A 13,299-nucleotide genomic window follows, 5' to 3' on the forward strand; every position below is an offset into this window, starting at 1 on the left:
CTATATGGTCACTTTGTTAACCAACTTCCCCTATCTACATTACACCTCGCTGACCTGCCTGCAGCAGCTCTTTCTCTCAGCGGCTCTGCACTCACAACTCCGCACACAGACCGCAGCTCACACAGGGCTTGCACACAGCTGCTCTCACACAGAGCTTTCACACATTAGCGCTCACACAGAGGCTTCGCTCACACAGAGCTTGTAGACAGCTGCTCTCCCTCTGCACCGCTGCCCTAGCCTACATTCCCTCAGACCCACTCACTCGTCCGATCCGTGCGGGGGGATCAACCATCACCTGCCCGGCGACTCGTGAGGGTTGAGGTCCATCCCTGGCTTGAGCGGCAGCGGTGAGATGTCTTCACCTTGGTCGCAGGAACCCAAACTCTCGCTCCGTTGCTTCGCTCTCACGCACCCCCTTTTATCCTCCTCCCAATTATCCAGCTCCTCCACATTTCCGGGCCGACCCCGTCTGCAACAGATTCTCATTTTAATGAGGTGGAGGTTTGCTCGTGCAACCTTACGTTGCACACGCGCACCTGCCTGCCCTCAGTTGCCCTCGGCCAACAGTGCGCACCGCGTATTTTACCACACTACATGAGTATAAACTGCAGCAAACAGCAACATCTGCCCATTTCTTGATATTTAGAACGTCAAAGCCAGCGGCAATTGAGCTACTATCTTGATTTGAAGCTTTCGTGACTGCAGGAATCCATACTCTTTGTTTTTTTCGATAACGTCACGTAGGTATAAAATAAAATAAATTACGTTTCGGGCGCAACACAAGCATCCCACCTGATGACGGACGCTTGTGTTGCGCCCGCAACGTCGTGCTTCATTTTATTTTATACCTACGTGACTTTACCGAAAAAACCAAAGAGTTATTGAGCTTCTCTTTGAGGTTAATCTAAATAATATGAAAAAAGATTATTTATCTGATTAATTTGGCGACTTCCTGCTGAGTGGGTTTTTTTTCCACACGGTTACTCAGCGCAGGCATGGACATCAAATGGCAAGCAACAAACAGCACCATCGCATATTCTAGAAATCGGAGTGGCGTAACACGTGAGTTGAAATATTGAGTTTGTTCACAACAGATTGGGGAGGGAATTCCCAAATGAAAAAGTTCAAGAGAAGAAGCAGCTAGAGGAGTGTTGTGATCTGCAGCGTGGTGAGTTGGTGAGTGGGTGGATGAGTGTGTGATTAGGTGAGTGGGTGGGTGAGTCGGTGAGTAGGTGCGTGGGTGGGTGAGTGAGTTGTTGGGTGAGTAGGTGAGTGTGTGGGTGAGTGAGTTGTGGGTGAGTTGTTAGGTGAGTGGGTATGTGAGTGTGTGAGTTGGTAAGTGGGTGGGTGTGTGTCTGAGCGGGTGTCGGGGTTAGCGCACTGCGCTATGAATCCGGCGGCCCGAGTTTGATTCCCGCTCACGGCCAAAACCAGTGACGATTATCTGAACCGGTTCTGGACCTCCCCTAGGTCGACTCAGCTTCAAAATGAGTACCTAGTGCATGTGTAAACATCGCCACTAGGGAGACAAAGGCGGTCGGGAGTGGTGCTGGCCACCCATCCTCTCGTGTGCCATGCCGGCCTTCATAGGTGCTCGCTACCAGCACTTGCCCCAGCAGTCTGTTAGGGCTTTACTGGAGACCGTTGTCTTGTGTGTCTGAGTATGTGAGTGTGTTACTGGATGGGTGAGGGCGTTAATGAGTGCTCGTAACAGCACTTTTGCCCAAAGTCTGTTAACGTTATACGGTAGACAGTTGTCTTTGCAGGTGAGTATCTGAGTGAGCAATGAGTGATTGTGTGTGTGTTTTGTGTGAGTAAGTGCTTTGTTGTAACCTGCAGTGTTGGTGGTGAGTGAACAAAATATTAAACGAGTTAGTATTTTGGACAAAGAGTCCCCATCACGGGAGGAGGAATCGATGAGTGACATTCAAGAGATCAGTAACCGCGTTATTACCAATACGAAGAGTAACAGGGAGGGCTACTGTCTGCTAGCGAGCGAGCGACCGGGGTTAGTGCGATTCGGGGTTCATCAATCACTCTGACCGCTTTCAAATGTGGGCTGGGCTGTTGAGATACGGAGGTACTTACTGCCTGCCAAAGGTCAACCACGCGGAAATGTGACCGCTTGAATGTTGATCTCTAACTGCGACAGACAAGGACACCTCGACGAAGCAAGGAAAGCCAAGGACGGCTGCAGGCAAGGGGGGCAGAGGCCGTGAAAAGAATCGGGGCAAGAAGAGACGAGGACGCAAGAGGAAGGGAAACCCCAACTCGGCGCCGAGTGGGAAGGCAGCTTTGCCAACGATGCAGCAACCTGCGATCTTGGACCTCCGAGGTCTGTACACCCATATAGGGAGCGGCTGAAGAGAGGACACAATCGTGTTTCTGTCTCACCCGACGTGGAGATTTAGGGCTGTTTATTAAAGAAAAGTGGAGCGAAGCAACGACTACGTTGTGTTGCTGCGTTGAGGCAGTGATGCACGATCAATAATAAGATAAAACAAAACCAATGCAATTCCTGCTCATGCGCTAGTGTGATCCTGTCCGTCTAAACACACGCTTCACATTTGTGGAAGGGTTTGAAAGAGAAGGTACGTTCAGGCTTGATGTAAATGTAGACGTAAAGGGCGCCACAGCGGTTAGGAGATGTTTACTACCTTTCCCGGTATACAGGAGGTCGTTGATTCGATCCTGACCCTGACGCCTGTATATTTGGAGTTTGCATGTATCTCTCCCTGTGGTTGTGTAGATTTTTTTCCTGGTCTTCCGGGTTTTCCCTCCACATTTAGAAGCATGCATTTAGCGTATTTGGCTGATGTAAATTTCCACATGATAAGCCACTTCGTTAAGCTATCATTTGTGGCCAGGTCGCATCTGAAAAAGACCTACGTGGGCCGTAGCTGGTAAAATAAAAATATATAGTTGAGTTTAGAGTTTAACTTGGTTTGTGAATGCCTCAATCGGCTGTTTGTTTTAACGTCCTGACTGCCCGTTTGTGTTAAAGGCTTCTGATTGGTGTAGGGAGGCCTAAAAAATATTGGTTATGGTCAGAGAATTAAATTGATTGGAGGAGAAATTCCAACGTTAAAGGCTGGGAAACGATGATTGACTGCCGGGGTAATGGTTGCCAACCGTTAGATAAGAAGGACGAGGATTGGCCGAGGGAAATTGGGCGAGCGAATCTTCGAGAAAGGGGGCTGGAGGAAATCTAAAAAGGAGATGGCTCAAGGGGAAGGGATGGTTGGAGAGAAGACGAAGTTCAGGCCTAAAGAAAAGTGTTTGTGTCTACAATAAAGGCTCTTACTAAAGCAAGAATGCGTGTCGGTCGTTGTTACATATTTATAATTAAAAGTGCAATTAATTTTGCTTTACTTTGATTCATTCACAAATTTGTACCATGCGAATTGTTAAATTGGTTAAACAACGTCGTGCACTTACGAGTGTGTGTGTGAATATGAGAATACATGCCTGCCTTGTAGGGGAGAAAGTGGAGGGCTGCCTCCACTGTGTGAATGTATTTTCTCTCCATAATAGTTTTTTTTTAGGTTAGAGCGTGTAAATATAAATGTGTCATTAAACCTGCCACCATCACCTGACAGTCAATTAGGAAAGTTCTCACGTAAACAAAACATGCCAAATTCTTTACTAGTTCAGCACTCACCGATGTGTAAACCCACAACATTTACAGTCGGCATCATCAGGCGACAGCCAGAGTTGTCTCGCATTTTAAATGTGTTTACTCTGCAATACACAACCGGTATACTGTACTAGTAACGAATTGGCATGTTTTGTTTACGTGAGAAACCTTACTAATTGGCTGTCACGTGTTGGCGGGTTTAATGACACATTTATATTTACACAATCTAACCCAAAAACCTCTTATAGATATTGGCCGCGAAAGCCTCCTACGTTTTAAACCGTTTCTTCTCTCCCTTCTCGTTCATACAGAAAGCAGACCTATGGATACGTCTACAAATGCACCGAGAGCGGACACTGGCTCAGCCCCGGGCTCTCGCCCCATTGCAAGCCCTCAGACTTTTCTGGCTAGAAGGCGTCAACATTTTGCTGATTTGCTCAAACATCTGGGCACCCATCCACGGGCCGCAGGAACATTGCCAGCTGTAATCCCCCCGAAGAGAGCAATTCGGGGAAATGGTAAAATGAGCCTTGGCTATTCCCTGCCCCCTTCAACCTTAAACAGCCTCCCAACGACCACCTCCAACCCCAACAACAACCAAACGTCTGTCGTGGTCTCCCAATTGCACTTGCCAGCTGGCCGTCAGCAGGTCGCCAAGTGCCCGTATGGGCTCTCGCTAATGGCGCGACTGCTATCCCGCGGAAAACCAAGGAGGCCACCAGCACGCCCACACAATAAAATGGCGGCGGCATCGCTGGATTTTGGTTTGCAAACGGTGGTGTCGATCACATCAGCAGCGATGACGACGACGATGGTGCCAGGGCAACAGATCCCATTCTTCACAAAAGCAGCAGCAGTGGCGGTGGCAGATGGGCGATCGTTTTACCATGCTGGCAAGAACGCGTTGAAGGCCACTGCCTTTGCAGGCACTGGTTTGAGAGCAATGATTGCACCAACGTCGTCTGCTCTCCAGCCTCTGGGTAGAATAACGGTGCAACCGCTCGTGAACGGTGACAATGTCGCCACTGGTGGCACAGTTATTCTCAAGGCAAAGCGCAAAAAGGGCAGAAAGAGAAAGAAAAGTGCGACATTGCTCGCGACACAGTCGCTCGATAATTCACCAGCAGAGAAGCCTTCTCGTTTTTCTAGGCTTTGGCTTACTTAGCGACTGGCAGTTAACTACCAGTCATAGTTAGAATAGAATGCAGGGTCTGCTGTGGACTTATACGAATATTAGAGGTCTATCTTTTGTCTGTTTGCTTATAGATTCTTTGCACATAACCATAGGCTGGAGCAATTAGAAAGAAATGGGTGAATATGACAGGCAGAGGCAAGGGGCATGTAACCCCAAATAGGCCCTGAATCAGTTGGCTAATCGTATCCAAGTAGCCACATCTATATTCATAGGAAAATCACAACAAACTTTGTCGTTTGGTCATATTTTTTCTCATGGAAATTGATATACTGTGCTTTAAGCACATTCTGAATGTGTGGCTCGAATGACAGATCTGGGTAAAAATGACCTCATTTCCCAACTCTTCTGAAATCACAAGGAAAGCTATACCAGAAGAATTCACGTTGGGTTCATAGTCAACTTAGAGAACTCTGTTTGGCTCCAGGCTCCCAACAACACCACCTCCGTTTGATCCCAACTTAACCTTGATAAATGTCATATTGTACATTTTCACGTCAGCAAGATAAGCCGTCAGTGTACTTTATGGCTCAGGTGTTGCCTGGTTTAAACGATAAGTACAGCTGAGTATGGTCAGCATAGCAATGAAAATTTTCCTTACTGGACGTGAACAACATCGCCCAAGAGTAGCAGCATCTACAATGTAACTTAACAGAACTCTATGCACCATTGTATGGCAACAATCTTTTTGTCCTTACTCTATTTTAACAGATTGCATATTTTTACACTTTTAGGGATATAATTTCTGTCCTCCAGTCTTGAGCCTGAAATAAGTGGTGTGAAGATGTCATCAATATGCAGCTACAAAGCAGCAGGAAGTGGTAGGGAGTAATACCTGGAGCTGAACGGATTTCCATAAATATTCATGTTGTTAGATTATCATAAATTATGTTCGCTAAATATCCGACAAAATAATTGTTAAATGTGTGTGGATCACTCATTGGTCATGTCGGGTGGAGCGAGGTGTACGACACACATCTTACTCACGCGATCTGATTCTTATTGGTCGCAAAAACCGATACGTTAGAATGGTCAACAACATTGAAAACGACCCTTGGCTCTTGACAATGAATGGCCAATAGTTTTGAAGGCTACTCCCGTAACAAAAAGCTAAGCCCATACCAGAAGGAATCAGCACATCATTCACTACTCTAGTGAACAACAAAAACATGGGCAGCCAATACGCCTTCTTCCCATTATTTGTCCCCAATGTATTTTTTTTTCCACATCGCATCAGCCACACGGACGTCTGAGAATGAATATTGTCAGCAGCATTGGGTACAATACAAGCACATCTCTGTAACGATGTGCTCCCGGAAGCGTACCGTGGTGTTTGAACATCTTATGAGGACGACAGAGCTTGGATAATTGTTGGCAACTGCTTACCACGTGGCAGCCTCCCTGCTTCTCTGTAGTTCCTTATTCTCGAATCGTTTTCTGTCTCCGAGAGTAAATAGATAATTTGCAGTGCGGTATGAGTTGAAGTTGTTGCTATTATCAACGCAAAGGCAAAGAATCAGATGTTTAACATGTGTAATAAAGGTCGTTGAGACAACTTCTGAATTTCAGTATTCTTTATTAAGTTCTGTCACAGCTCTCCCTATACTCGTCCCTCTTGCTCTATGGCTCCTTCACGCTGTTGGCAGACAGCGTGAGAGGGAGAAGGAGAGCCTGCTTTGGCCCGCCACGTGGCAGGCTCCGGACCACGGCACCAGCGTGGCTTCGCCTTCATTCCTCCCAGCTCTGACCACGTGCTGTCCGTCTCCACCCCTTTTAATCCCTGGCCCACGTGGTGCCTCGCAGCCAATCCTCGGCCACCTCCCTGGAACCTTCCAGAGCCCATCCTCCAGCCCCCAGGGCCACGCCCCTAACTCGCCTCCCCATTGGTTGCGGCTGAAGCCAGCAGAGCCAATCATCCTCTTCCAGGTGTAATCTTCACATTACATCAGGGCCGCGCCCTGGCTCGACTCCCCATTGGTTGTGGGCTGAGGCCGGCAGAGGCAATCATTATCATCCAGGTGTAACCAATTAATCATCCAGGTGTAACCCATTTATCATCCAGGTGTAACCTCACATTACACATGTATGCTTAAAATAGTCGCAAATAAAATGTCAGACCTAACTTTGGTTGTGAAAATTTTTCGTTAACTTTGCCGGTGAGCAGACACCATAACCATTGGCGCCGTTCAATGTTTGTGCACCCGGTGACAATTTAAGTTGGTGGAGGGTTTTTAACAACACTGATTGAAATCTATTGGGGACCTTTTTTGCAGTATCCAAAATGATGAAAAACAAGAATCGGTTTTAATCGTTCTGACGATAATAACGCTATAAGTGTTTTGATGCGTGCATTGTCTTAATACTGTTCTCCCTTTGGCGTTCTCTGGTCTAACACTGGTGCAGAGACAAGTTCATAAAGAAGGCTGTCTCTGGTGTAGGCCAATCAGTATCAAAGGCAATGCATGTGTAGTGGTGGTGTTGACGTGCGCCGACTGTGACAGTGATGGATCACGGGGCGGCGCGGGGTGCGGGGTTGGGCACGCGTTGTGGGCGTGGTGTGGACGCGCGCGCCGCGAGTGACAGATGACGGGGCGGCGCGGCGTGGGTGGTGAGGCACGATGAGATGTGGGAAAACAGGATCGTAGCCAGCGCCCAGCGATTGGTCGAATAAGTGGGTGCTCGCAGCGACGTCCGCAGGTGGGGTATAAAGGGGGACGCGCGAGAGCACTCGGGAAGAGTTACCCAGTTGAAGACCCGAAGACGGAGCTGAAGACCTAGTGCCCCGAGACCCCTAGTCCCGCCGTCCTTGTGGGGACCGGGGCCCTGTGTGGCTCGGAGGCGAGGCTGTGGGACCCGGGGTCCGACGCCCCCGTGGGTCGGGCTGGGGACCCACAGTCGAGACGGATACCCCGGGCAGGGAGTGTCCCGAGTAGCTCAGTGGCGTTAGTCGCCGAGTAGCTAAGTGGATGTTGGTCATCCGAGTAGCTCAGTGGCGTTAGTCGCCGAGTAGCTAAGTGGGTGTTTGTCACCCGAGATACTAAGTGGATGTTGGTCATCCGAGTAGCTCAGTGGGCGTTAGTCGCCAAGTAGCTAAGTGGGTGTTTGTCACCCGAGATACTAAGTGGGTGTTTGTCACCCGAGATACTAAGTGGGTGTTTGTCACCCGAGATACAAAGTAGGTGTTAGTCACCTGTGAACGAGTTTGATAAAATAAAGAGTGTGTTACCCGTGAAGTCGTCTCCCGCCGAGTTACTACATTACACATGTAACATTATTATCAGAGCATGTTTGTTTTCATGTTCATACAAGTACTGTGTGTGGTTAATGCAGACTTGATGCCTTGCAAAAGGTTATTGCTTTGGTCTTGAAACATCTTAGCACAACTTTTTATTGTCAGAAAGGGTAAAGCATATTCTTATTTTTCATCAACAGATTGTGTGAGCTCATTAACATGGCCTAACCCAGGAACCAAACACGAATCGTAAAGTTACTTCTCATAGCGGTGTTAGCCAGGGAATTTGCTCGTGCGAGAATAATGGTGCATTTGATTTGTAGTATCTGTTTTCTTAGTCTTTGATACCGGGGGAGTTCTATAAGATTTGGTGGTTTCAAAGTAAAATGTTCGACTTTCTTTGATGCTTTTGAAGTGGAGAAGCACGTGCAGGGCGCAGCAGCAGGCCACGTCTTTTATTGGATAACCAAGCACGAGGCTTACTTCGATTATCGACGATTGCAACTCACTCTCGACGAGGAATCTGGCAAAAAACATTAGCAAGCTGCAGCACGTACAAAATTAATTGGCCTGTTATCGTGACCGGGTACTGCAAGATCCAACCATGTCCGTCTGGTGCTCTACACACCGTACGTAGCCAACCGTGTTAATCGGAGGTGTGTGGGGAGAACAACAAACTAAACACAAACATATTTCTAAAGGAATGTGTTAGTCAATCTAGATGATTTAAAAGTGCATAGCTCAAGTGGCTTCCTAAGCTTGGAAGGAACAGCGTTCCAGACGGTTGCAGAAGCGCATCTGAAAGCGCGCGATGCGGTGACCATCTTTGTTCGATGGTGAGCCAAAAGCGGTTGCTGCGAGGATGAGCGGAGTTAGCTTGACGATTCATGGTCCTTGAGATCAGCAAAGTATTGTGGTTAATTTGTGGCAAGCACTTTGTGTGATGAGTGCGACCCGACGCTCATCTGTATCAACCCGCCGTGGAGTGAAAACTACGCGGTTCTCCGATGATTCGAGACAAGCAACATTGGACTAGCTTTGACATTCAGCATCTCATCAGCAGCAGAAGCAGGTTTTGTTTGAACCAATGCTTGTCAATTTCCAGATTTGTACAAGTAACGACCCTCTAAAAGATGCTTGTTAAATTCAGAATTATATGTTAGATAAGATTTAAAATGTAACGATATTAAAGAACTAATACAGTAAAAGTAAACTTTTTTTTATTTGACCAGGTAATGCCCCACTGAGCTATAGAGCTCTTTTTCAGAAGTGAGCTGGCCACAAACGAAGTTGCTTATCATAATGTAGAAATATATTGTAGCCAAATACTCTAAACGCACGTTTCTAAATGTGGAGGGGAAAATAAGAGGACCCGGCGAAAAATCCACACGACCAAGGAGAGAGAGATATGCAAACTCCAAATACACAAGCATCAGGATCGGGAACAAACCTTATGTATACCAGGCAAGGTAGTTAACATCTCACCACCGTGGCGCCCATATAGGCAAGTAAAGATAACATCTAATATGGGCCAATAAAGGTGAATTTCACTATAATATTTTAAATGTACATCAAATAGTATCTGTGCATGCAAGAACTGTTCCCAGTCGCGAAACGAGCGTGGAAGCAGGGGGTGCCTTGCCCCCCACTCCCCGGTTGCCAAAGCTACGAGTTGAGCACCTTTGATTACCACCATACTACGGATCTGTATTTGCTGCGTTTGCAACGACGAAGCGCCCCGACAGCGTTAAATTCTCAAGACCGTGAGCGGAATGATGAATGATGCAATTAGGGCAAGAGGAGCCGCGATATATAATAGCCTGGGTGCGACTGTGTGAACCAAATCAAATATTGGGGCCCCATCTGACCGATTTCCGCACTCCCTGAGCTGATAGTGTCGTTACGGCACTCACTGTTATGATTAATATCCAGCAGTAGATGGAACAAGGCTGCACACTTGGTATTGTTGTTGGTCATCACCGTGCGTGTTGATGGCTTGGGACTCTGTGAATCTGTAGCCGCTACCAACTCCCAGTGCAGAGGGGAGAGACGTTGCAGCTGGTTGACTGCGAGGTTTAGGAACTCCGTGTTGGCAGGGACCCCGTCTGGCACGGATTGCAGACGTTTATCCACACAGTCAACCACGAACCCAGGGCCCCAGCCGTAGTACTCGCCATGGTAGCAGCTGCAGATGCCACCAAGACCACACGAGGGGAGCCCGGCATGGGCTCCAACCCAGAGGCACGAGGCGGAGACACGAGAAGCACCATCGCCACCATCGCCATCTGGAGGCGATGGCTATGCCCCACGTAGTCTGTAATTCAGTGCTGTTGGAGTGATCGAGAGTTGGTGTATCAGAATACAAATGTCATGATACTCCCTTCTGTTTCTTTCGTATGGAGTTCGGACAAGGTGACAGGGCTGCCATTGCATCGTTTATGTTAGAAGCCATTCCACGGCATGTGGGGTAACTGAGTAGAGTCCGCTTGTTCCACCAGAATGCAGCGTGTTGTATTGGGGTAGCTAAGTGGAGTCAACGTGTTCCACCAGAGCACAGCGTATTGTATTGCGGGTAACTGAGTAGAGTCTGCTTGTTCCACACGAATACAGCGTGTTGTTTGGGGTAGCTGAGTAGAGTCCACTCGCTCCACCACAGCACTCGTGTTGAGTCGGGCAGTTGTCAATGATGTTCCTGACAGTGTGGACCTCACCACAATCGCAGTTCGGTGGAGTTATGAAACGTCCCGCTCATGGAGTAAATTTCCACGCCGACTTCTTCTTCCTGCACGTGGGGTGTGGGGGCACACCCGGGGCACGTGGGGAAAACACGTGCCCATGCTGGACGTGTATGAAAAAGAGCTACACAGCTAATCGGATTCCTCCAGTCAGATATTAAAACCGTGAATAAATGAAAGCATGATATAGCCGAGTAAAAAAAGGTGAAATACACTTGACACATTTAAATGTACATCAAATAGTATCTGTGCTTGTGTAATGTCACCTAACTGTTGCTATATATAAACAGTCAGATACGCTGGCAATCGTGTATATTCTGTCCACCCAATGGTGCTGAAAACGTTCACATTCTGCACCACGAGTCGGGAGTCTCATCCCCCCTGCAGTTGCCCGTTGTGGTGTCACCTCGTATTATCATTTGGCTCCCCCCCCTCCACACCGAAAGCATCGCGTAGAGGCCTCGGGCAGCAGAGGGAAGTACTAACCCTGCAGGTGCTACTGAGTGGTCGCTGGGTTGGGAAGAAGAAGAGAGGTCGCCTTTTGTCGGCTCCCATTTTAAACTCTCCCCAGGTTCCAAATTCCCTGCTCCTAGTTGCCTTTTGATATGCCCGCTGGCGGGCCACCATGGCACGCTACCCTGGCACGACGGCATGCTACCCTGGCAGGACGGCATGCTACCCTGGCAGGACGGCATGCTACTCTGGCTTGACGGCATGCTACCCTGGCACGACGGCATGCTACCCTGGCACGACTGCATGCTACCCTGGCTTGACGGGATGCTACCGTGGCATGACTGCATGCTACTGTAGGGGTGTTAGAGAGAGAGCCGTTATGCATGGCAGCTTATGGGAAACAAACACAGTGGGCGGGGCTACGTGAGTGCACGGGGGGGGTGCTCTCAACGACGTCCGCACCAGGCAGCCCGGGGCCCCACCCCTCAGCGGGGGTGGAGTATAAAGGGGGATGTGTCAGAGGGCTCGGGGCAGAATGTTTAAGTAAACTCTTGAAGACCGAAGACTGCCTAGCTAGAGCCCTGGACTCCCCTGGGACGCCGCCCTTGTCAGGGCCGCGCAGGACCGAGCCAGCGGCGTGGTCCCGTGAACCAGAGCCAGGACTCTGGGACTCCGGGTACCGTAGCCCGACTGACCAGTGTCGGGCCAGACAGCCTCCCCTAGTCCAGTAATTGGAGGATTAGGAGGCAGGCTAGGGGTAGCTAGCCGTGTGTTCCCAGCTATCCGGGTGAGGGGGCCGATACCCCCTCCAGTACTGTATGTCCCCAGTGACTGTTGTGAAATAAATACGTGTGCCTCTTCTCCGGTGTGCACGCGTCCTCAACGGTACTACATCTGGTGACAGAAGTGAACTAATACGAACATGGACACGCGCCGAACAGCTCGGGCCGGGGTGCAGGAGGCGGAGGACACCGCGGGAAGTGCGGTGCCAGAGACGGCTGATGGGGGCAACGAGCAGCCGGGGCCGAATGCATCCTTACCGGGGCATCGGGAGGAAGGGGAGTCGCCATCCGACGGACTTCGGCTGGCGCACGCGAGGCTGGCGGAGCTGCTGTATGCTGCTGCCGCCACACTCGAGAGCATCACTCGGCTGGGGGCTGCTGGACCGCCGCGGGGCGAGGACGGCCGACGACCGTTGCGCCTTCCCGCCATTTCTACTGACTTCAACTTCGAATCTCCCGCCATCGCCGCAGCAGCTGCCGAGGGCGTGGCCAGCCTCAACTTGGGGTCCGACATCGACCTCGCAGGGGCTGCCGCGTCATCACCAATGGACGGAGCGTCACCATCAGCACGACAGGCGATTCCATCTGTCGTTCGTGCCGACGCTCAGCCGAGTTGCGGGGACAGCAAAGCGCGGGCCTCCACGGCGATCGCTGCGCTACACCAAAGGCTGCCCCCGCTGAAAGAGTTTGTAGCTGAGGAGGGCGACTGGGGGGGGTTCCAGCGGCGCTTCCTCGCGCACCAAGAAATGGCGGGGTGGTCGGACGCCGAAGCCCTCTGCGCGCTGCCGGCGCTCCTCGACGGCGACGCCCTCGCCGCTCTTACGTCGGCACCGAGGGACAAGCGCTCCACTCTTCAGATGGCGCTGCAGTTGCTGGCTGGGGTCTACGGACCTTCGGCGGAATGCAGACAGCGATTTTACGACCGCCAGCGGGGAGCAAAGGAGTCGCCCCTCGCCTACCGTACGAGCCTTCTGGCATTGGCAAAGACGGCCTTCCCTCGTATGGATGACCAAGGCGTGGACGCGATGGTCACTGAGAAAATTCTTCGGCTGGCGGACGACCTGGACATCGCCATCGTTGCACAGGAAGACACGGAGATGGGTTCCCTCCAGGCGGCGCGGCTCCTCCACGCTAACCTCCTGTCACAGCGACGGAAGGCCAGCAGGGCAGCGGCCGGGCGTACGGTGGCTGCCGTCACCCCCCCGACGGAGGAAGTCTACGCCACCGACTTCCGACAGCAGCAGAGAGTGGGAGTACGGGCGGGCCGG

General features: G+C 50.3%; 1 protein-coding gene across 2 annotated transcripts in view; it reads left to right on the top strand.

The window, feature by feature from the left end:
* The window catches only part of PLA2G3 (phospholipase A2 group III), a 29,530-nt gene extending 22,599 nt beyond the window's left edge, over nucleotides 1-6,931 (top strand). The window contains exons 5-6 of one of the 2 annotated variants that reach the window (XM_078883977.1): nucleotides 2,153-2,335; nucleotides 3,949-6,924. In XM_078883977.1, the coding sequence (XP_078740103.1) occupies nucleotides 2,153-2,335; nucleotides 3,949-4,802 (1,037 nt within the window). In that variant the 3' untranslated portion in view covers nucleotides 4,803-6,924. Of the gene's footprint in view, nucleotides 1-2,152; nucleotides 2,336-3,948 lie in introns of both variants that reach the window. The other variant, XM_078883978.1, reaches the window with a different exon arrangement.
* The last annotated feature ends 6,368 nt before the right edge of the window (nucleotides 6,932-13,299 follow it).

The sequence above is a fragment of the Lampetra fluviatilis genome, chromosome 76 (genome assembly GCF_964198595.1).
Source record: "Lampetra fluviatilis chromosome 76, kcLamFluv1.1, whole genome shotgun sequence".
Taxonomy (NCBI): domain Eukaryota; kingdom Metazoa; phylum Chordata; class Hyperoartia; order Petromyzontiformes; family Petromyzontidae; genus Lampetra; species Lampetra fluviatilis.